This window comes from Botryllus schlosseri, chromosome 2 (genome assembly GCF_051294905.1).
Source record: "Botryllus schlosseri isolate E-star chromosome 2, Bs_hap1, whole genome shotgun sequence".
NCBI lineage: Eukaryota > Metazoa > Chordata > Ascidiacea > Stolidobranchia > Styelidae > Botryllus > Botryllus schlosseri.
In genome coordinates, this window is record NC_137237.1 from 33474595 (window position 1) to 33500166 (window position 25572).

At 39.8% G+C, this 25572-nt stretch overlaps 2 protein-coding genes across 3 annotated transcripts in view; both read right to left on the reverse strand.

Moving 5' to 3' along the window:
* The window catches only part of LOC145434472 (sarcoplasmic/endoplasmic reticulum calcium ATPase 1-like), a 402254-nt gene that overhangs the window by 279579 nt on the left and 97103 nt on the right, over window positions 1-25572 (reverse strand). The window lies entirely within an intron of this gene.
* LOC145434672 (calcium/calmodulin-dependent protein kinase type II-like) lies at window positions 5909-6911 on the reverse strand. The gene is made up of 2 exons (XM_080312016.1): window positions 6469-6911; window positions 5909-6344 (listed from the first exon to the last, which is right to left on the reverse strand). Exons 1-2 carry the CDS (start codon window positions 6909-6911, stop codon window positions 5909-5911), a joined length of 879 nt encoding a protein of 292 aa, XP_080168142.1.

Sequence of the window (25572 nt, forward strand, 5' to 3'; positions counted from 1 at the left end):
ACAGATTCACTGGTCATTGATTTTGAACCGATGAACGAATATGAAGTTGAATATACACGTAAGACGGCGCTGTATCGCTCGCATATAGGCTACGTAGAAATGCTAAACTACGCAAGTATAATTGCATAGCCTCAGTTTATAGTTTCCAGCCAAAATAGAGAATCGAGAAACGAATTGATAAGATACAATTTATTACCCATTTACAAATGGATATGATACAATTCGAGCCTGCGCCAATGGTCGAGGACTATATAAAGTATCTTCGAATTTAATTTCAAGAAAACAAGAGGTTTGGTTCAGGTACAGAGAACAGTAATACACATTTTTCTTTAAAATACTTTACTTAATAGTTTACGACAGCGTTAGCTGTAAGCTTCGATCACTTCGTAAGCGGTCCATTTATTTGTGAGAGAACAATCGGGGCTCAGTAAAACGCACGATCATTGAATAATTGGTCGCTCTCACGGGTTACACCAGCGTTTCGCGATCAATTCGATTGCAAGATACAGTGATTTTTATCGACATCGATTGCTTGATGACTTGAAATTGACTCGTGAATTTTGCTTCGAGTCACGAGTCAATCCACATTTCTGATACGCCGAGTCAAGTCAAGTCAAGTCATTTTCACAAAGTGACTCGAGTCAAGTCAAGTCATACGAAAAAGGTGACTCGAGTCTGACTCGAGTCAAGTCATGACTCGAGTCATCCCAACACTGCATTCTATCACGGAAATATAGCTGTCATGTACTGCTCTCAGCATTATGTCAATTTCACAACCAGACTTGAACAAACTCGTAACTATAAGTAGGCCTATATCTAGAACTACCCTCCTTCAAAATCCGCAACTATACTAACTAAAATACATCTACGGCAACTAGATTCAATTCCAAAGCGACTTCTTAAATTTTACTTTATCGGAATCGGATCGGTTCTCCATATGAACTTCATTGCAAGTTTGAAATAGGAGGGGCTATGACCCACGCGCCCCCCACAGCCACGCCGGGCTTCGCCACTGGTAGAGATGGCTCTGAGCTAGCAATAGGGGAAAGAACATCAGACAACAGAACACAGGTATCGCGATTTCCGCAAGACGACGAAACGTATTTTTTTAGTCGTTCGGCAACTAATATTACTAGAACTAACTAGAACTACTCATTCATCGAAGTGCGCAACTAGAACTAGAACCAGAACTATCCACTTTTAAAAATACGCAACTAGAACTAGAATTAGAAGTAGGCTGCTCAAAAAACCTGTAGTAAGTTGACAATCTACAAACTAGATTGTTAGTTTGTACAAGTTTGTTGACAAGGCCTTTTTACCCAGTTTTACGAATTTAATAGGTTATAGAGTAGTTGTTCTCAATTATTTGAAGCCGCGACCCACTTTCCAGTTTAAAAATAGTCTGTGAACCAGTTTTCAAAATTCTACTCGAACTATAAATAAAGATATGTTTTTGTAACGTTATAGCGACAACTGAGCAAAATTTATATCTGACGTGTGAGTGAGTGAGAAATATCAATTGCGATATTTCATTACTGTTATATTGTTTACGGATTATTTTCTTGTAAGCTTTGCTGGTTAATCTTACCGATATCAGCTACTGATGCAGCAAGTTTCAAGTTTCCATCACCTTTCAAAGCTAGAACAACTTATCGTTAAAATATTGTAGGTCTCGAAAATTGTGGCGAAGCAGAAGAAACAGCAACAACATAAGTATCATTGATACATATCATTGATACAATAATGTGTTACTAGTAAATGTGGTGGATTTATGTTTTAGTCGCACAAGCTAAAAATTGGGGTTCGCCGAAAGCTTGCAGCGTATGGTTTCGGCATGTAGATAAACGTTAATAACCACCTGGCATTAGAGTTACTCATGTTAACGAATTCTTTAAATTTTAGATGCTCAGATGCTCATTGTTCATTCGTATGAAAATTGCGTCAACTTGCACAACTGTCGTGTATGTGTATATAGACAAGACAAATAACTAGGAATTTTTCGATGAATATAATCCTACTATTTTCTCGCACGCGGATCTTTTTTCTAATCAACGTAGAATACGTGCACCACACCTTTTCGTTATAAACACAAGGATCAGAAAAATATCCTCACATTCTCGGGACAGAAGTAGTTTTTAGTACTGACCGTGCCATATGCCACGACCAACGACGAAAGTATTCTCGTACAGCTCGTCAGTCGTCAGCTTCCATTCTGAAAACGGAAGTTACGGGAAGTTTCTTTATATAATTTTCCACAAAGCTAAAATGCTGTGTGAACCTCGGATATTTGGAGGTTCGCGTTCGCGAACGAACCTTGGTGGATTCTGCACTGTGAAACTTTTTCATACATTAAAATTTTTCGCGTCATAATACCATCTTTGGTTGAATATATCTATATTTCAACTTCGAACTACTTTCCTCATGACACTGGTGGTATGAAAAAAATCAGCACTAAACGAGCATGCACCTTGCCAATTTGAAAATTATTCGCTTTGTTGGAAAGTTTGATCGAAATTTTCAGCTTGCCATTTGTGAATTTTTACTGACTCTTTTATATAAGCTTTGCCCACAATCACACAATAGCTAGAACTAATATACTAGACCAGTGGTTCTCAGACTGGGGACGCGCCACCATTGGGGGACGTGATAACATCTGAAAGGGGGCGCAAAGCTCCAGTCAACTGATTTTTTCGCGCCTCAAGCGATTTACCTCTAATTCATTGTTATTCCTCTGTGTATAGTCTGAATTTCTTACATGAGAATTCTCTCATCAACAGTCATAACCTTCCATGGCAGTTAACTATCCGTTGGGATTGCTATAGCATTATGTTTGTATTTTGTGATATGACGATAAAGGGGGCAAGAATATTTTCACTGTCATAAAGCAAAAGTCAGACTCGAGTCAACTTATCGTATGACTTGACTTGACTCGAGTCACTTTGCAAAAATGACTTGTTTTGACTTAACTAGGCGGTTCAGAAATGTGGATTAACTCGTGACTCGGTGCAAAATTTACGAGTTAATTTCAAGTCATCAAGTAAATGGTGTCGATTAAATCTCTTTACCTTGTTTATGTTCGGATTGTTCTCGATGCGCCGGTGTGACTTGTGAGAGCAAATGAAATGATCACAGATTATGTTCTAGTAGTAGAATAATCTAATAACAACGTATCTCTGTTTCTTAGACTGCCCTAGGTTTGCATTTAAAACAAATGGTGTCTTGAAACACCTCATCACCTTTGTAAACACGATTCAACAACAAACACACTATATCCGTATCGATTGCAGTCCACGGTTACCCACTTCACAAACGCAAGACTTATATATATTTGTTTATAGTGTAACGACAGGCTTTTTTATTCACTGACCGCCCACGTGCACAGATTAGCCGGTAGAGGTCATAAATTCGAAAACATAGTGCACCACATTGTATACAATGTATAGTTGTACACTAGGGTTATGACTTGAACGAAAAATTCAAAATTTTGTGTGTCCTGTAGTCATGAATGATGAACTTTTGTGTCCTGATTTGAAAACTCACAAAAGTTAAGACTGTTCAAACAAAAACCTACCGCACAAAAGTTTTCCAGTTTTCAGTGTGTGAAGGATAGGTTTATTTTGGAGATACAGACTATATAATATATGTATCGACTGATTTGAATGTAACTTAATCAATTCCAATTGCGAAGATTTAAAATAGTATTTTGGTATATTGTTATTGCCCAGATTGAATTAATTCTATCGTGTTCTTGTTTACAGTCAAAAATAAATAATCATTAAATAATGAAGAATTTCGATTTTAGATGTAGACAGTATGGTATAATTTCAATTGGTTCGACACAAATCAAATTGGGTGTTCGAAAATGGGAAAATAGAACAACTCAAGATATTTTCAGCTGTCTAGAAAACCGATTAGAGGAATATGATGCATAGGGAAATTTGAAAATGTCATATCATATGTGACACAGCATCTGTTGATACTCGACGGCGAAATGGCGTTGTTGTGAAATTGCAAAATGCAATGATGAGCAAGGGTTTTGATAAACCACCATACATTGGTTGCCAACATCATATTATTGAGTCTTAAAGCATATATCAGAGTCCTTCGATCCAACGTCTTCAACAAATCCAACTCTCAGCTACAAATTTGGAGATGATGTGGTAAAACACCACGAAAACTTGGTACAATCCACCAAGCCAGAACTTCAGATGAAAATATTAGAAAACCAAGGCTGGAGGGATGATTTTAAGTTTATCTTTGAGCTGTGCAGAGCATGCCGCTCTTTCAACAAAAATAGTAGATTACCACTAATCGGCATCGGTATCGGTATCGGTCATTGAAGGTGAAAAATTACGTCACAACATGGCGGTAGGAATAAGTCAGCAAACTATAATCTTTGACCGCTTGACTCAGAATATTGATAGCTGCCTTTCTATAGTTTATTTCATGTTCAAGTATAACAATGGCTATAAAGCTGTTCAAATAAATGCTCCAAAGCGTTGAAAATGTGCCTATTAAGATATATTCCACTTCTTTTGAATATCGGGTTTATCGGTCAAGGTGTGAGCTATCGTTTTTATCGGGATCGACCCAAAATTCCAATATCGGCCGGGCTCTAAAATATAACAAATATTATTTGCTGCTATCTTTGAGCTCGAATGTCCTGCAGCGATAAAGTGCCTTAAAACCCCATCGGAATTAGGATAAGTACATTGTATATGTCTCTGGCACTAACACAATTACAGAAAGGGAAGTCAAATTCATGGAAGAACTTTACCAGAAGTGCAAAAGAAAAATATTTGAAGATTAAATTTGTAGCGTAGAATAATCTTCGAATTGTAATTTTTTTCTATCTTTAAATCAATGTCCAAAATTGAATTTAGTTTGCGCGGGACATTTTTTACGATTTGAACAAAATAATTATAATTTGATCAATTTATACCGAAATGTTCATTAATTCCTGCTAAAGGTATTTTTTCAAGTCATAACCCTATTGTAAACCTTAAATTAAGTCATGGATTCCCAATTCGCATTTATTCAAGGGGCACATTGTCTGCTCTGATGATCACATTTGTAACGCGGGGCTCAGATTGCAGGACGGGACTATTCGGCACCGGCTATATTTGCGGATGAAGATATCACTATCGTAAGTTTCGCCACTTTTTCGGGGCCAACGTTGTATCGCCTCCGATCTCGGGGCCAACACTGCATACGTCTGTGGTCAAGTATGCCTTGTGGCGTGATGTATAACCGAATAGCATTACCTAGTATAGTACTTATTATTACTAATATTTGAGAGTGCGGTACCCATAATCGAGTTTTTGTATAACTATTTACATGAAATTGTGCCTAGCGCGAAGAGAATTTTCTATTTAAATGTAAACTGCTCAGCAAATTTTCCACCAAATGATGGCTTTCGAAATAATTTTGGTCTCCAAGCAGTGCATGATTCCACAATCCATCTCGTACACCTTTTTTGGAACTTCGCATACCTCCAATGGGATCCTGCACTCCTGGCTAGCTAAGAATCCACGATCTGTAGATTCCTATACATACTCGGTGATTTCGTTCTAACAAATGTTCCTGTTACCTGTATGAAAACTACCGATATTGCACTCAGCACCCGGCAGTCAATTTACTTTACTATCATACGTCATTTTCTATATGTCTACTCTACATGTAACTCGAAATCGAACCCTCAGAAATAATAAACGAACTACTCGACAATATCGAATGCCAGATGTTCATTTATTTTGAATAAGGTGAACATGAACAATTTACCTGATCAAGCGCAATGCATTCTGTCCAAAATTCGTGTTATATGAGGGATACCGAACAATTGAAATTCGCCACCGGATTAGATTATTTAGCATCAGGCTATTCCCTTTCTCATCCTTAACAGGAGAGTCTAATTAATACTGAGTGTATTACTATCGAGGGTGACGGTTTCCCACATTTTCTGCCGAGTAAATTCCGCCAATCCGTGGACAGCGATTGTAAGAGGGAACTTGATTCCCACTCGACTGCCATCAAAAAAGAAATCGTGATCCAACGCCTGGGCGGCGGTGATGCGATCTCGATCATCGTAAGTCAGCAGTTTAATCGCCAAGTCCTTTGCCTGTGACGACAGGACTCGCCAACCCTCCGAAACGAAAGACGGATCCTTACCCGTGGCAAAGTAGTGAGGATGTGAACCAGTCAGCAGATTGTACACGATGCAGCCGCATGCGAATACGTCGACACCACAGTGGTATCCGTCCACAAAAGTTGTTTCAGGGGATCTGTAGCCCACCGTACCGACGGATCCGTAACAACCGTCACCGTGCTTTGCTTCAACCGCTGAACTAAAGCCAAGGAGCTTCACAGATTCACCACGATACGTTCTGGCGAGGAATAAATTCGGAGGAATAACGTTTTTGTGGATTATTTTCTTATCGTGACAGTATCGAAGTGCGAACACGCATGTACCACGTCACATGCATTTCGCAGTGCGATCTATCGTATTGGCCGATAACGGACTTGAAGAGTTCGTCTCCGACCATCTTTTCAAATACTTGGAAATGTATGGCTTGTTCGTGGTAACTTCTGTAGAAATACACTATATTTGGATGACCGCGCAGTTTATCCAATATCTTCTCTTCCCTATCGAAATTCCACTTCAGGTTTTCGGGCCTAGGCCTACCCATTCGGAACATCGCCAAGTCTTCTTTGAACCTCAACTTCACGGCAAATTCACCCGGTTCCGGTTCATCATTTTTGTTACAGTACGACTTCACAATTGAGAATTCACCTTTAGCAATCACAGTCAACTTATCACGGAGGTCCTTGGTTATTGAACGGGGTGGACGGGCATTATTGGAACGGTCGACACCACGCAGGATATCCACGATCACGAATGGCGAAATAAACATAGTCAAATGAAAAGTACACAGAACAGACCTTCAGCAATATGAATTACCTGTTGTTGGATTCGGAGCAGCCTGCACGCCGTCTCGGAGTCTCGCAGTGATCGCCGATAATTACCTTCACATGAGACGACGAATTACCAGACTTATTGATATGCGTACGGGCAAGACATCAGCTCGGTCCCGTTCGTACGTTGGATTATAGAAAACGCTCGTGTCACATGTAGTTGCTTGGACTGTATCAGTCTCGAAATATTGTCATTTTCCTCATTACCTTGAACAGTTTAAAAAGATGTCACCAGGTGATCGATTTATCAGTATCAGAAGTCTGCGAAACCCGGACGTCGCTCGGCAAGCAACTTACAAGAAACATTTCTACACCCTTCACTTACATGGATCATTTAGGCAACTATAATTGTTTTCAGATGTCTTGAAAGCAGCTATCTACACGCAAAATAGAGCCATAATATACAACATTACTTTTCTCTTTTATTGAGTGATATATCAGTCCTGTAGAGTCGGTTCAGTCCATACCAGTGACTTCAAACATGTTCAATATACGGACTTCAAACCTGACTCAGACTACGGAAACGTCAAACACACGGACCCCGGACTCCAGCTCCGGCTGCAAAAATTTTATTTATATCTCCATTTTTCCTACAAATCAACTCAGAAAACTATACATGTCACATTCACAATCAATCACATGTACTCAAATTAGTGAGCATTTCTACTCAACCGGATGCAGGAATAATGTCGTAAACTAAATTTGAATGGTATATTCCTATTGAAATGAACCCGAATATTTTCGGCTGACACTCGCCAGGGGTAATCGTAAGAGTCAGCAACTATAGTAGAGAATTCAAAAGAACATTGTATATCAACAATTGTATCAGAAAATGTGACGTCACCAGCATGAAATTTCGAATACAAGAGCGTTCAATGTACTATTTTCAGACGATACACGAACTCTATTTGTTGACACAGCCTTGGCTGCTGTATTTTGATAAAAGTCGACTCCAAGGCACACAAATGAAAGTGTGAACGACCCTTTCCGAGTGCGCGAAATGTGTTGTCTCGATAATTTTTTGCAGAGGTGGGTTCATCCAACAAGTGTTTTCCAATTGCAGAATTTATGGCCTTTGATTGCTCCGCTTCAATCTTGAGCGGGTGAGTCAAGGGTGAGCTTTTCACCGAGCGTGACGAGCGTGTTCTAATGAATCTAGGGACATGCTGATCTATGCGTTCCTGCAAGCGCTTCGATGTTCTTCCCACGTAGCCACAATCACAGTGACACTTAAATTCGTAAACTACATTGCTCTGTTGAAGTGCAGGAAGCACGTCTTTACGTGTTGCAGAGAGAAGTTGCGTTGTCCAACATAGGTGGAATTAGTATATGCAAATCATACATCAGGATTTTTCTGGACATGTCCGTAATTTTAGTGTTTAATCTGCGTCCTAATGTATTTGAATAATATATGCATATCTAATCCCGAAGCTTTTCGGCTGACACATATCTGGGGATAACGTCAGCAATAATGCGAGCATTCAACAAAATTTGTTTAGCAACAATCTGTATCGCTAAGTCAAGTCGAGTAAACTACAAAAATTCGAAATACGAGAGAGCTATAGCCAAGGTTGCCATCGACATGGACTCAAATATAAGGACAGTTGAAAAATTAGATTAGGCTGCCAATAAAAGCGATTTTGTATATACTTTGTATTTATACGAGCCGTGGCATATCACATTACATACTTTTCGCAAGAAACAACCTTCTCCTGCAACTCCTTGTTATTAGAAAGTGCTTTATGGATCTCACGACAGCTCAGGTTTAGGTTTACCATTACTCAAGGCCGAAACAGCACTTCGTCAGCCCCTCCCCCAAAACACACGCTGGTCCGCCCCCCCCCCCATAGAATGATAAACCAAACTTCTTCACCTCGTTCTGATTAGAGGCGTCAACCAAGATGGAAAAAGTTTAGACAAAATCATTTTTGAGCGTATGGAGCAAGAACTCCAGTAACAATGCTTGTAGTCTTGGTCCTGACCGAAGCAGACGTCCTTGCGATGTTGGAACCGCTTTGAACAATTGCGATGTGCAATCGTTGTAGAGGAATGATTGCTGATATTTGACAGTATGGGATGTCCAGGTACCCGCAGCAGCAGCTGCCTAGTAGTCTATGCTGGTCGTTGGTGTTGATCGACTTGTGAAAAAATAATTCATCGACTGGCTCGAGACAATCATTATGACACACTTCTTGTGTTTTGAGGTATCAATGTGAGTTGAAATAGCGGTCTTTCCTATGGCCTCCAGGTTAATGTCACAATTGCAGAGATTGCAATGTGCGAAACACTCGCCCTTCATTAAGCTTCCTTTGATATATTCGAATTCTCGTTCATAATCGTCACGAAAAACGTTTTTACGCCTGCTCATTCTAACTGAACAGATTTAGATATAATTTAGATAAATTTATCAATGATTAATAGCTTTACTACTTTTTAGCCCAAGTGTCGACTACACTTCGCCCTTTTCCGGTACGCAATAAATGCTGCCTTCCCCACAGCTTTTTCAGCTGGCTAGACGGCAGAAGCCTGGTGCGGCTGTTTACTACTAAAATGACGTCCACTGCGATAGCTTGGTAGGCCTACAGCCGAAACCACTATACCACTCACTGCCTTAGCTATCTCACCACTTAGAACTCAAATCCTGTGGTGTGTACGCCACAGGAGTACCTTTCATTTATGATGTCATAAAATTTTGACGCAAAAACGTATTTTGGAATATTATGCAACACAGATACCAGAGGAAAACGATGGAAGTTCTGTAGTGGTTGAAAATAAGACAAAATAAGGACGCAAGTCGAAAATAAGGACATTTCTTAGAAATAAGGATAGTTGAGTTTTCTAAGACGTGGCCCTTAAAAATGAGGACAAATCTTGGAAATAAGGACGGTATGGCAACCCTGGCTATAGCACAGTCAAGATGAGAAAGAAACAAAACTAGTTGATGTGCGATATCGAAGCATACGATTTGGTACACAGTTGAATGTGTTCATTGATGCGGTCCTGCAACAGTTTGGAAGTTCTCCAAATGGCATAACCAGGAGGAGACAAAAGTGGTCATGGCCCTATAATGAATAATAATTTTTGGAAATTTTTTGAAAATTGACACAAGTTGAGTTTTAAGCAGATGTATTAAACATGAACTTTTTCTTTGCATTCGCGTGATATATTGTGTCGGTCGATTTTTAATTATTGTGTAGCCGCCTTCCCATCAATAAAATGAAAGAATATGCCCATGCCCAAGTACAGAATTTAATTCAACATGAAGTGCGATCCCAGAAAGGTTGCCGGTTATAGAACCGTGGCCGAAGATCGCGCCGGATGGCCCTCGCATTGCCCTAAGTCCCGCGGTAAAAATACCAGCAGAGGAACAGGAAATAACAACATGCATCAACTAAGTAAGTTTACAAAGTACCATGCACTAACTAACTATCCTCAGAGCAAATCATCAGCGCCCGATGGACCAAGGTGCCGACCTAATTGATTTTACAATCTTTTAGACTAAGAGCAGAGGTGCAATAAGCTGAAGAGCTAAATCTTCATAGAACACCACAGATATAGCAGCTAGAATAGGCCCCAATGATGATTTCGTGGCTCAATCTCTTTCTACATTATACTGTTGATACTAAATGCAACGGAGCAAACAGCGTTTCTCATCCATTCAATGGAGATAGCATTCGAAAAGGGAGAGGTATTAGCTTACCGTTATATAGAGTAGGGCTTTTCAACCAGGTGTGCACCCTGGGCTGTAATATAATTTCAAAGGGTGTACCACTCGGATGGGGTGTACTGGGATGTACCAGATCCGTAATACAAAGGACTGATGACTAGCTATCACAATAAATTGGCAAGTTTATGCTTCAGAACAGATCGAGTAGATGTGCTATATCGTACAATGTTCCTGTTAAATGTAGGCATCTTGTAAATTTTATTTCCTTTGGTATGCCATAAGCAAATGTTTCTCCTCATTGAGGCGATTTTTTACCTAAAAAAAGAAAAATTTTGACCTAAAAATCGAAATTTTGACATTTTTTGACCATAAAAAGCTTAATTTGGACCAAATTGTGACCTCATGTATGTACATTAGATGTTTTCCCACATAATGTTAGAATTGTACTACTTATCTTCATTTCTGGTTGGAACTGTCTGCCTTATGAAGTAGTTTGACCTGAAAAAACTTCATTTTAACGGAATTTGGACCTATGAAGAATTCCAGTAGTTACATCACGCATTATGGCAGATATAATTAAAATTTGTTGTTATACAACGAAAGATACATTCCTAAATTCTCAGGTAGAAAGTGCCTGTCCTTACTAAGTAGCTTGTCAAGAATGGAGAAAGAACGTTCAACAGCAGCAGTTGTTGGCTGGCAACACTAAGTTGGGTGTACACTGCTGGTGACACACCGTGTTGCTTCATTCTGACAATGTTGTTTACATCACAATTTTTCAGCATGCACTTCTTGATATAAGAACCAATGCCCACGCAGTCTTGCTTCAGTCAGGATATTGCGGTACGTTCAGCGTAACACCATGTCAAACTTATTTGTTTGAGTTGGCCGTTTCTGATTCGCAATGAGCAGATAATGGGCCGCCAACAGCGGAAGGTCTATAAAGTAGGCTGCAGGCTGTAAAATGTTAAACGATAACTTCACCGACGAACATTTACGATACAAAAGAAATGCGGTTTGAAAAAAATGACTTTGTAAACAATTGTGACATTTTTTTGACCTAACGCTACAATTTTGACAAAATTTTGACTTATTTTGACACGTCAACAAATATCGCCCTTCTCATTATTTCACCGTTTGACAGCAATATTTGAGACTACTAACATTTTTGACGAAATTCATTAAAGAGATTGAAAGATTTTTCACGCTCGGCGCGACAATGGATACCGGGCCCGATACGCTTTTCCTGACATTTACGCTCGCGATTTTGGTGCATATCTAGTATTGCTGTTGGAATGTTCTGCTTCTACCAATTGAAACTTCCATACGCAAGGTATATCTGAAGGTGCAAAGCTTCCAATAGCCAGTTCCACATATGTATTTGTCGTCCAGATGGGCAGCTGGAATGCGGCGGAATTAAATATATGTCATCGAAATGCTGTCATGCTTAGGAAAAAGGTTGAACATCCCTGGATTAGGCTTACTACGGAATAGGTGTATTGTGTGGTCAGGGATGTACGAGTTTTCATCAGTGTTGGGATGACTCAAGTCTTGACTTTACTCAAGTCAGACACGAGTCACTTTTTCGTATGACTTGACTTGACTCGAGTCACTTTGCTAAAATGACTTGACTTTACTTGACTCGGCGTATCAGAAATGTGGATTGACTCGTGACTCGAAGCAAAACTCACGAGTCAATTTCAAGTCATCATGAAATCGGTGTCGATAAAAATCACTGTATCTTGCATATGTTCGGATTGTTCGCGCAACGCTGGTGTAACCCGTGAGAGCGACCAATCATTCAATGATCGTGCGTTTTACTGAGCCTCCATTGTTCTCTCACAAATATAGTGATCGCAAACGAAGTGATCGAAGCTTACAACCTACGTTGTCGGACACTATAGTATAGTAAAGTAATTTAATAGCAAAATGTCTATTTCTGTTCTGTGTTCTTAACTAAATCAAACCTCTTGTTTTATTGAAATGGAATTAGATAATAGTTTATTTATAGTCCTCGACCATTGGCGCAGGCTCGAATTGTATCATATCAATTTGCAAAAGGGTTATGTATTGCATCTTATCAATTCGTTTCTCTATTCTCTATTTTGGCTGGTAACTATAAACTGACGCTGTGCAATTACGTGTTTATTAGTTATACTTATATGTGAGCGATACAGCGCCTCACTTGCGTGTATATTTAATCTGTATTTCAGACGGCCAGTAGAATACAATGACGTAATCACGTCTCATACCTCGAAAAGGCAATTTGACTTGAATTGTGACTTAACTCGTGACTTAACTTGACTTGACTCGAGTCACCTCCAAAAATCGAGTGACTTGACTTGACTCTGACTTGACTCGAGTCAAAATGTGCAATGACTCGAAATCACTCGTGACTCGAAGGTAGTGACTTGATCACAACACTGCTTTTCATTAACCGTTAAAAGGGTGTACCACGAAGAAAAAGGCACAAATATTCAAAGTCTCATTTAGTTGATCAAAAGGTTCTTTATGTCAAATGAGCATGGAAAGTTACAGCATATGCAGTGCGTATAGTTGTGAACAACGCATCTCATCGGCGAAGGTGAAAGAATTGTGTAGGGGAGACCGGGGACAAATGTAACTAGGGGCAAATGTAACAATCGACCTCACCGCTAGTAGGATGGAGAAATCAGCTTGATATTTTAAGTGCACATGCAGTAGTTATCTCTTCTATTATACCTGGAGTTACGTTGAGCTACGATGCGAAACCCCGGAATAATTTTCAAAAAACGAAATTTTTTACCCTTGAGTAAAGTTTTTCTGGTCTGGAATAATTTGTCTGGACGAATAGTACCTCAAGTAGTTACAAAGTAATATGTGTAGCTGGAACAATGTTACTATAGTCTACCGTGGTGATGGAAAGAATAGGACTTGCATCGCCGGGAAGGTACCATACTGAGACACTAATCATGGTCGAGCGTGTCAGGGGCAATCGTAACACTCTGTTACTTTTGCCCCGTTACAATATGTTATTAATTCTGAATGTCTTTGTTCATATGTTGGTATTACCATTCATCTATACTGCAGAATAATCTTGCAACAGCCAGAAGTTCACCAGAACAGATACTGCCTTGCGATACCAATTCTAACATGATCATCTGTCGAAACGGCCATACAATAGTGGTGATGTGAATCTGACGGTTCGGTTATTTTCGTGATTCGACCACCCTTTCTCATGTTGGTCGACTTTTGGTGTGTCGAACTTCAATAGTCATGTCTTAATTCTCGTCCTCTGACTTTGATCATGGCATGAACAATTTACGTTAATTTTCTACAGCACAGATAAATATCATTATAGCTTTGACGCCACACAATGTTGCGTCCTCGTTTTACTATACTATCATCGGCCCATTCAACCAAGATATGTTAGCCAGGTCGGTTTCGCACCTTCGCAGGTGACCGAATGACCAACCCATTATGCACGCTGAACAACAGAACCTTGGTAGAAGAGGCCGAATATGTGTAGGGAGATGATGGAATGAATGTGTCTCTTGTACACTTTAAGCTTGAACAAGACACGAAGGGTGATATTGCATTCAGATGCCATAAATGCGATGGGCTGTAGCCTGGAAGCGTTCAAACGTCTCTTTCTTTAGTTTCATGCAATGTTACAATTTGTGCTTACGTTTTCGTTGTTCATTCAGTTTGTGTTTACTTATAAATAACACTGTTACAATTGCCCCGCAAAGGTGGTACAATTGCCCCTGGGTACGGGGCGATTGTAACATTTGAGCAGCAATTTTTGCGACCCAAAATTTCCATGATTGATTGTTGATTGAGTTCCAATTTAGTTTTCATATCAACTATCGAGTTGTTGGCTTCTTTATATATAACTTTGGAAGTGAAATTTCCACGAGAAGAACACGTAATGTTGGAAAATACGAAAAGTGTTACAATTGTCCCCGGTCTCCCCTACGCACTGTGACCGTATAGGTGGAGAACAGGTTCCAGTATGTCGATCAACCACTTCACTAACTTGTGCTTGGTTGACCGAGTCATGCTGCGTATCGGTATGAGTGGCACATCGTCTTTAATAGGGTTACCATATTTTGAGATCCAAAAATAAAGGACACTTTTCAAAAATTCCTAAAGCTATAGTACCGGCATATAAAACTAGTGATTTTGAAAATTTTTCAACCAATAGCACTAAAAAAATGTCATCACTTTGACTCGACTCCCGAATTACCCGCTTTTTACGATACTTCTGTGATGTTGACTAAAAAAGTTCATCTTTTCCGTCTCTACTGCCTAAATAGGCCTACTCGTGGCGCTTTTTGATCTCATTTTTATAAATTTTCTAGAAAAAAGAGGACAAATTCATAAAATAGAGGACATTTAGGCGTCCTCCGAAGACACTTTAAATTATTTAAGAAAGAGGACAAATCCTCTTAAAAGAGGGCGTATGCGTCTTCGGTATTCCGTACATACGCGGTCGTTGGGAACCAACAGACCTAATGCAGTCGTATGACTCTGTCGATAATATGTCGTCATTTGTCAATCTTCGAAGGCGTCGTTGTAGTCGCGATTCAATCTTTGCGGTGTTGTCATATTTCAAAATCGGGTCAAGTAGGACGAATGGATTTATATTCAGGAATTGATAACATTTTCTATTCGTAAACATTCTTGTTCAGAATTAGCACGCCTGTACCTTTATTAGGTTTTTATATTGCTGTTGGGCTTGCTTCGCAAATATGTTATTTGGCACTGAATCATTCCATGGTCATCAAAAAATCGGCCTTGTCATCCGGACATCCTCAATACCAGTGTTCCGGATCCGAAATCTTGTTTTTGAGCGCCGGCCCGTCATCAATCGATTTTACCTAAACGATGCTTCAACTCAGCTATTATTATCTCGAATTCGGAGAAAACCTCTTCACTCTTGACATTAGTTGGTGGTATGCAAAGTTCAATCCGTGTGATGAAGCAAACTTTCCAGTCGATGACAGTGCATAATCAGATAGGTCAGCGACTAGCCGGTTTAAATTTCGTTCGATTTTTGATAGATACTGATTATTGTTAAACATAGTTTGTTGAATGCTCGCATTATTGATGAAGGTATCCCTTGATGAGTGTCAGCTGACAAGCTTCGGGAATAAATATGAATATAAAATTCAAATGCAGCATGAGGCTCTTTACTCTACAGCAGTGGTTCTTAACCTTGCCTCGTGCGCCCCCCAAGGGGCGCTGGCGGTTTTGAAGGGGGCGGAGCAGCTCAGCGGGCGATATGGCAGGCGCTGAGCTCAGGGGGCGATAAGGGGGGCGCTGAAGAAAAATGGCTTCGCCGTAGATGATGTGGTAGTAGGACATATCCTTAATGAGTTCAGAACAAATTAACATTCCACAAAACATGTCAAATCCCGAAATCTTTGGTCGCGCTACGCAACGATGTTTGCCACATATGTTTTCATAAATGCAGTGGGGTATTATAATCAGAGGTGGTCAAAGTAGTCACCGTCGCTACTCAAGTAGAAGTAGAAGTAACGCCGGAATTTCTACTCAAGTAGAAGTAGGCGTGGTGGTTCACAAGTAAGTAAGTAAGTAGGTATTCTACGCTTATTTTTGCCTACAAAACTGGAAACTGTTAAGTAGAAGTAGAAGTAGTCTAAAATCATAACTACTTAAAAAGTAGTGTGAGTAGGCAAAATCTACTTCAAGTACTTCAAAAAGTAGAAGTACTTCGTTACTGACCACCTCTGATTATAATTCATATAAACGAATTGCGCATACCTTTAGATCACCAATTTCCCGTTATTTAAAACGCTGCCGTCACATTTGCTAGGGTTATTTTCAACAAAATGTTTCTAATTAGGTATTATATCCCGCAGTGCACAGCGTGTGAAAATCGAAGGAGGCACTGTATGTCACTTTTTGATTGAGAGCATAGGTGTATGGGAGGAAAAACTTTTGGGGATGCGAAATTTTTTTTCCAAATAGACGGTGAGCGACAAAAGTAGGTATAAAGCACCTAATAGTATAAATGACGCACTGGGAAGAACTTTACCCATATTTAGAACAAACTGCAATACAGTCAAAGCAAAGATAACCCATCACTGAAGCGAAATCCGAAATTATTTCAAGGCTCGGATATTTATGAGCAGTCAGTATCACCAATTCAAAAAAAGTATTTGTCTCTGCCATGATGCATACCAAATAGGCCTACATCAATGATGCGCTCAATATTGACATTAGGTAAAATAACGCCATATTGGTAAGTCGTGCCTGACCCATAGTCCATCTGAGATATGTTTTTTAGTCTTTTCAACTTCGAAAGTGCACTTTCAGAACTGCGGTCAGAATTTTTTCATCGCTGTAAGATGAGTCTTGCACTTTGCATGATTAACCAATTTATGAGGCATTCTCCATTGTGAATACTTGAATCCATCATTTGATTTGTTGAATTTCAGGCATGGACAGCGTTTCATTATGGAATGTGACTATGGAACGGAAACTCCCGTTTTCCATTGTTAAGTTACGCTCGACTGAATCTAGCGGCTTTGGTCAATCGCAGCGCAACAATTGAACAATTTGCCTTGGGTTAAATGGCATATCACACTTATAGATACTCAACTTTGATAACGAAATTACTAGACTAATCAGTCAGTGGTAATCTTGAAACTTGCTACAGTGTTAGATGACATCATCAGGATATATAATTCGGAAGCTAGTTGCTCATCTGGGTATGCAACACAAATAAAATCCACATATAGACCGATACTGGCTTTTGCGAAAAATACGTTACGCGCTAGGCTGCGCTCACCTATATACTGCGTAAAATCTACTACCGGTATGCGATAGCGCACTTTGCGCAAACCTATGCAATATACAAATACACGCAACTTCGAATGGGCATTTCGGCGTCGGCAATTATTTATCACCCTATTGGAGGCCCAAGACCGACGTTTTGGGGGGCCTGGCGAAGTGCTGTTACTGTCCTGCATCCAGCCTATAGGCCTACCTGCCGAACAGATTTTATGCAAAATCCTGTGTTGCTCTATAGATTTTGAAGGTGTTTCCATAGCGGGAGAGATGACGAGATTTCGTATCTATTATTCGGATTATGCGTTCTAACTCTGTGCGAAATTTAAAGGCTCTTCCTACACAGTTGGATTAGTAATTTCGTTACCGAAGTCGAGTATGTAACTATGTATTGCATAGGTGCGCAATGCGCACAGCCTAGCCAATAACGGATTTTTCGCAAAAGCCGGTATCGGTCTATGTTGATTTCGAATGTGTTGAATACGGAGATGAGCGACTAGCTTTCGAAGTGTATATCTTGATGATGTCATCTAACACTACAGCAAGTTTCAAGATTGCTACCAATTGATTAGGGTGGTAATTTAGATATCGAAGTCGAGTATATAGGTGCGCGCAGCCTAGCGCGTAGCGGATTTTTCGCAAAAGCCGCTATCGGTCTATGTGCATTTTGATTGTGCTGCATACCCAGATGAGCGACTAGCTTCCGCATTGTATATCGTGATAATGTCATCTAACACTGTAGCAAGTTTCAAGATTACCACTAACTGATGAGTCTAGTAATTTCGTTATCAAAGTCGAGTATCTGTAAGTGTGATATGCCATTTAACCTAACGCAAATTGTTCGATTGTTGCGCTGCGATTGACCAAAGCCGCTAGATTCAGTCGAGCGTGACCTAACAATGGGAAAACGGGAGTTTCCGTTCCATAGTCACATTCCATAGTTTCATAGTCTTGTCATTTTTGTTACAAGTTAACCAGGGATGAGTTTTGAAGACTTGAGATTTCGTTTTGAGGAGTTGGATTGAAATCTCTTGTTTCTCATTGCCATGGGCTATTTCTTTTGATTGTAGCATTGTAAAATTTGTCGATGAGGCTCAATCTTGTCGCCAGCAGATGTTTTGAAATCATTGCTCATTGCCGGATCAATATTTGATTGTAATTGTTTCAAGATTTGCTATCACACATGTTTCTGGCACTGACTGAAGAAAGAGACACTTGCACAACAATCGCTGCAACAGTAGTTATATCGTGAGCAGGCGTTTCAATGGGCTTGTGCACTGTCAATTGGTATCAGTAATGTTCCATTCTAATAGGCCATTTGCAGGACTTCGATCACGTGACTAGATACGCATAGCAACCACAAATTGGTTAGCAAGCTACTTTCTCGCGCACCTGCTGCAGTGCTAAATATCGCATACTGTACTGTTGATTTCTGGTTGTAAACGTTTCAGAAATTTGTTGTGGAAGTCATCAGAGATTCACCTATGCTAGACGTCAGTCCTGTACAAAGCATTTCGAATGACATCGGTAGAATTACGCAGAAATCTCTCGGTAACGTAGTCGTATTACGGTACTCAGGGCCGTAACAGCACTTCGTCAGGCCCCCCCCAAAACTTTGGTCTTGGGCCCCCCATAGGGTTATAGACCGAACTTCTGGGGGGGTTCGCCCCCCAGACCCCCCCTCCGGCGATACACTGTTTACCACTATTCATCTTAGACTTTGGGACTTTGTTTAGTGAATCAGTTTTTGTCGCCTAAGCGCGCGAAGCGCGGAAAATTTATGATTTCATCAGTCAGTATGATCGGGGATTGCGTATTTGTTATCAATTTTTATCTTCTCTCTGCTGACGTAATCTGATTTGCCGGTAGAGCTGAGTGAGGTGTGTTTGAAAAGGTAGGACCACTCAATAATAATTAAATAGCACCTCGTCACGTTGTTCGCGTTTGTCACGAAATTATCTGTACTGTATTGTGAGCCGAGCGAAAGCGAGGCGCGAAAATTTTCGATAATTCATGATAAAATCGGTCAATCAGATCGGTGATTGCATATATATTATGCTATCAATTTATTGTCCTCTCTACTCACTTAATTAGATTTACCGGTTGAGCTGAGTGAAGTGTCTTGAAAACGGGAGGGCCCGTAAATATTGATTAAACATCTTCGGGCGGGCGGACCCGTTGATATGACTTCGTTATGGTGTTATTTCGTGACTTCCAGTCTGCTATATCAAAAAATATAGAATCGCCCAAACGTAGGCTTCTAAACTATAAGAGACGCACACGATTTCAAATTGGTATTTCTTCACTGGCATAAAATTTTCCCCAGCGGGATGGTAATTGTCTCATGAGGTTCAGATTTCAAAGATAGGAACATTCGGCGCCAGTCATTCAGGAGCCTATGGACAATTAAACCTATATGTATTTTGTATAGCCTATATAACGAAGTTTTCGGTCTGCATAAGGGCATAGACCTTTTCGGCCAAACTTTTCTCGCTGCCGATCGTTCTGGCACACCTCTTGGAGTCGCATGTTATATGGCCTAAAAGTTGATTGTATGTCTCGGTCGGCCGAGGCGCGGTAATGGCCCAATATCCAATAATATAGAATAATGGCTGCTTGAATTCGCGCGCGGCGCGAAAGTTTTTTTAAAAATTTGCATAAATTTTCAAAAAATACGCTATGATTTATGCTAATTCACGAAATGATTTTGGGCCCCCTTCGAGCTCGCCCCCCCCCCCAATTGGGGGGTTTGGGGTGCGGCAGTTACGGTGCTGACGGTACTCAACTATGATCATATGTACTTGCATTCAGGCATTTGAAGTAGAGCGATTGGTTTATATTCTGGTGAGAGTATTTGTTAGTTCAAGTAGTACTATATGTCTGCTGTGGAGCCTGATTTTGGATGGAAAGATATGACTGAAGCAGCTGGGACCCGCAAGGATCAAGATATAGCCTACTGTTTGCTGTGCTATCGTGCTGACATAAAACAATGTCGCTGCACACATTGGAACTATCTTTTGGGAGAACCTGACATCAAGACTAAACAAACCAGTGCACTTCATTGTTGCCTTATACAATGCTGATTTTATTAGCACTTCTTCGCAGCTGCGATGGAAATAGATTTGGAAAATCACACGCGATTTTGACTAATAGTTGATTTCACATTTGCGCTATTTAGGGAACTAAGAGAAGTAACTATCAATTAAATCTTAGAGCAGCTCAACCGCAGTGACAAGATCGGTCATCCTATACCCAGAGGTGGTCAACGTAGTCATTGTTGGGAACCGAGTAGAAGTAGAAGTAACTCCGTAATTTATACTCCAGTACAACTAGAACTAATTACTTCCAAGACAGGTTAAAAGTACTTCAAATGGAAGTAGAAATGAATTTCTGAAAAGTAGTCAAGAAATTCGTTACATGAAGTAGATTTGGTTGAGGGTTGCATAGTTATAGAAATTTATGCCAGGTGACAACTGTTAACATTGTGCGGCGCATCTTCTTGGTCAACGCAAAAGAGTAATTGCACTACAAATAGGTGCAATTTTCAAAAATTGATTTAGTTGCCGTGGTACTGCGGGGCTATTATGCCCAGTTGTTATGACAACCTCATGCTTGAAGGGGAGTCAATCATGCGCCAAAGCTACTTTCTAGTTGACAAGATCTCAAATCTGACAAAAAGGTCAAGTAGAAGTGGGAGTAGCCTAAACTCATAATGACGCGAGTACTCAGGTAAAATAGTACTTCGCTGCTGACCCCCTCTGTACATTGGTTCAACCAACTCAGAAACATCCTCTAAAGACGACGAACATTGTTTCTGTTGCATTGACTTCATAATATTCTGAACAAATGATATTCTTTGATTCATTGAATTTACAAATATACTTGGAAAGAAGTGCTATTTATTAATTTTTGTTTTGCATTCGATACCCAGAGCATAAAAAAATAGTTGAAGAATGCATGTCAACCTTATCAAGTTCAATAACTGCCGACACTTTATGCCCATGCCTTTTCCTCTGCCTCCATAGCCACTTGTCTAGACCAGTGGTTCCCAACCTGTGGTACGCGTACCACTAGTGGTACGCGAAGGTCTTCCAGGTGGTACGCAAGTAGATTTTGTTTTTTCGACCGATGGAAGTTATTAGTTTAGGTGGGGTTGATTTTGAATTTTTTTGACTAGTGGTAAAAAAACAATTCCATGCATCTCATCAACCCGGGCTGATAATGCCTAGTTTAATAGAATTTGCTATTACTAGGGCGATTGTTTTGTCAAAATTGACGTGTCAAGTCAAAAAATTGTCAAAATTGTTCACAGAGTCAAAAAATTTTTGACCCCTCCATTTCGTTTGCATCGTAGATTTTGTAGACGGCCCATTGTCTGCTCATCGTGGATCATAAACTGTCAAACGAAACAAATAGGTTGACAATTGACACGGTATTATGGTCAACGTACCGCAATATCCTAACTGAAGCAAGACTACTTGGGAATTTCATTGTTCTTTTATCAAGAAGCGCATGATGAAAGATTGTGATGTACGACAGCATTGTCAGAATGAAGCAACATGGTGTGTCACCAGAGCAGTGTACGCACAACTTCAGTGTTGTCAGCCAACAACTACTGCTGTTGAACAGTTCTCCATTATTGGCAAGCTACTTAGTAAGGACAGACACTTTCTACCCGAGAATGTGGGAAAGTATATTTTGTTGTACTACGACAAATTTTAAATAACTCTACCTTAATACGTGGTGTAACTACTGGGTCAGATATCGCTAAAATAAAGTTTTTGATGTCAAAATTTGTCAGTTTTTAAGTCAAAAACGCTTTATCAGGCCAAACTACTTCGTAAGAACAGACAGTCCCAACCAGAAATGAATATAAGTAGTGCAATTTTAACATTATGCGCTAGAACACCTAATTTGCGTACGTGAGGTCAAAATTAAGTTCTAAATTCTAGGTCAAAATCCTACGATTTTTAGGTAAAATATCGCCCTATTTATTACACCTCACATAGGTCAAATACGTGATTATGACGTCATGAATGATGGAAAAAAAATCGACCGCCCACGGCGTGCGTAAATTATGTAGGTGGTACGCGAGCACTGCAAAAAACCTCGAAGTGGTACGTGGGTGGAGAAAGGTTGGGAACCACTGGTCTAGACGGATTCATGGCATCTACGGAAGAGCGCTTATCTTGCTGTACGAAAATGAAATATTATTTTCAAAGCAGACATCAGCATCGGGAAAGAAGTTCCGGACAGTTAGTCAGTGGTCAGATCATCTGCTGAAATTTCTGTCGGCATGAAACCACACTACCTTTTACCGCATGACCAAATTTTATGCGGTGATCATAATTGGCTCCAGGCTGAATTTTTTACGAGGGCATCATCAATTTCTTAGTTGCCTATGTTCGGCTCTCTTGGGATAATCCATCAGATCATTAATTCGTATACATGTAGTAAAGCAATGTCTTGAAACTCAATATATTTGCAATGTGCCAAACAGTAAAGTAATCCAATCCAAGCAATCAATCAAGTAATCCAGACAGTTTGTTGCATCATCAGCTGGAGCTGATGATCATTTTTCTTCGGGTAGTGGCACTTGGCAGCATGATCAATAACTTGGGTATATGTAATATAGGTATAGAGGTCTAAATATGTTGAATTGTTTAACTGAGAAGCCATACAATAGCATAGGATGTTTAATATATATATTGTATGTAGCATGTTGCATGAATTCCTAACACATCAACATACTGGCAGTCATTAATCAATTGTCTCTTCAGGCTTACAAATAGCGGTATCCTATATATATTGCAAACGATATCAATCATCAAAATACTGCAATGATTACCAACTACCACTATACAATACAACTATAGTAGGCTATAAGTATACTATCCACACCTAACTTAATGCTGCATTAAATATCACGTAGTCAATCAATCTGTGCTAATAAAATCAGCATTGTACAAGGCAACAATGAAGTGCACTGCTTTGTTTAGTCTTGATGTCAGGTTTTCCCAAAAGATACTTCCGATTGTTCAGCGTCATTGTTTTATGTCAACACGACAGCAGAGCAGACAGTATATCCTGATCCTTGCGGGTCCCAGCTGCTTCAGTCATATCTTCCATCCAAAATCAGGCTCCACAACAGACATATAGTACTACTTGAACTAACAAATACTCTTACCAGAATATAAACCAATCGCTCTGCATCAAATGCCAGAATTTATGTACATATGATCAGAGTTGAGTACCGTAATACGACTACGTTACCGAGGGATTTCTGCGTAATTCTGACGATGTCATTCGAAATGCTTTGTACAGGACTGACGTCTAGCATAGGTGAATCTCTGATGACATCCACAACAAATTTCTGAAACGTTTACAACCAGAAATCAACAGTACATTATGCGTTATTTAGGACTGAAGTAGGTGCGCGAGAAAGTAGCTTGCTAACCAATTTGTGGTTGCTATGCGTATTTAGTCACGTGATCGAAGTCCTGCAAATGGCCTATTGGCCGAGAAATGGGTGTAAATGTTAACTTTCTTCGTTCAAGGTTATCTTCAGCACTAAATTCAATTGAACAGTTAGTAGACTTGTATGCTCTTCTTTGTAGGATGCAGCATGCAGATAGGGATTGGCGGCAGTTTTTGCATGTTGGTTGATGTCCGAAAACTTTCTCTTTTGATGCTTATCCATTGGATTATCTGGGTAAAATTCAAAACCTTTACTGACTTTTTAGTAGTTACACTATTTTTTGCTATTTCTCAAGTTAGCGAGCAACTGATCTCCACCTACATGGTAGACAATAACCGTATACCTGATAGGCGAAAACTACAAGAATTAGTTTGGATACTGCTTATCATCAAAGCCGACATAATTTCATGCAAAATCCAATTAAAAGAAATATACAGCTCACCTGCTTTCTGTATAAATTTCGAATCCAACAAATTCCCGACAGCGCGACACATCTTATTCTCCCTCAACCAACACACCCTCAGCTTACACAAAAGACAAAGACATTTTTCATTGCAATTCGACATGAATAAAGTGGCAGGAGCCAACAAACCAAGCATATATTCTGTTGGATTAGTGTGCGATGAACCATAGCTGCAATAATAATGCCTGTGATATTAGATTGCTTTTTCCAATATATGATTTAACGATATGATATCATTTTCACTATATGCAGAAATTATCCCTTGTTTTATGCGACCATTATCTCTGTCAGTCGTGTTCATCTCATATCCGGATTGATAGATTGAATATGTTCGTTCACCTATGACCTCAAATGTTTTGTTCCAACCCAGTGACCACTGCTGACGAGTCTACTACGGCTGGCTTGTGTTATTTTTGGCGATGACCAAAAATCTTTGATGAGCAATAAGAAATTTAGCAACCTAAAAGCTGCATACTTAGGAAATCCATAAATTAAACTTCCTTTACATTTTTAAACTTATACGGGCTGAAACCGGAAGTACGCTACCTAGCTTCTGATTGGTCACTAAGTGTTGTCCTTAGTAACTGCTGATTACGGCGTCGTCAGGTAGGCTGTAGGCTGCGTATTGCTATGCTATAGTATGGAATAGGGATGTAAACAAAACATTTTGAGGCTATTTTATAGTAATATGAAGTTCCAGTTGCCGTCAGGATGAATCTGCTGATTATTCCTCGTGATATTGCCCAATATCTCACTTCTCATTTGTCGCAGTGTCACATTGATAGATATTATAGTAATTCATGGATACGGAGATTATCACACTAGCAGGTGCATTATCCTTCTTTTCTGAAGATCTGGGCGTTATTGGAAAGGCTGAACTGAAGATTAAATCAAATCATGTAGTTTCATTGAAAATAGACGAGTTCCGAATTAATGCAAAGATCAGGGCATCATGGAAGGACAAAGAGTACAATGTTATTGTCAATATAGATGGGACAGGCGGTATTAGTAGTGCGGCGTGTGAATGCCCTCGAGGCAAATGGATCTGCAGTCACATGGCAACAGTAGCCATATACGTAAACAAAAATGGTATGTCGAAAACGGACCTCCCAAATTCATGGATTAAGCGTCCAAGAGGAGCGCATAAAGAAAATATTCAACCACTGAAAGAGTTATTTCCATCGTCCAAACCAT

Excerpts from the sequence above, each read along its gene's own strand:
- LOC145434672 (XM_080312016.1), bottom strand. The coding sequence starts at position 6,911 with ATGTTTATTTCGCCATTCGTGATCGTGGATATCCTGCGTGGTGTCGAC. Across the intron at positions 6,345-6,468 it reads TGCGAAATGCATGTGACGTG|TTCAGCGGTTGAAGCAAAGC; the intron begins GTACATGCGTGT and ends CCTTGGCTTTAG.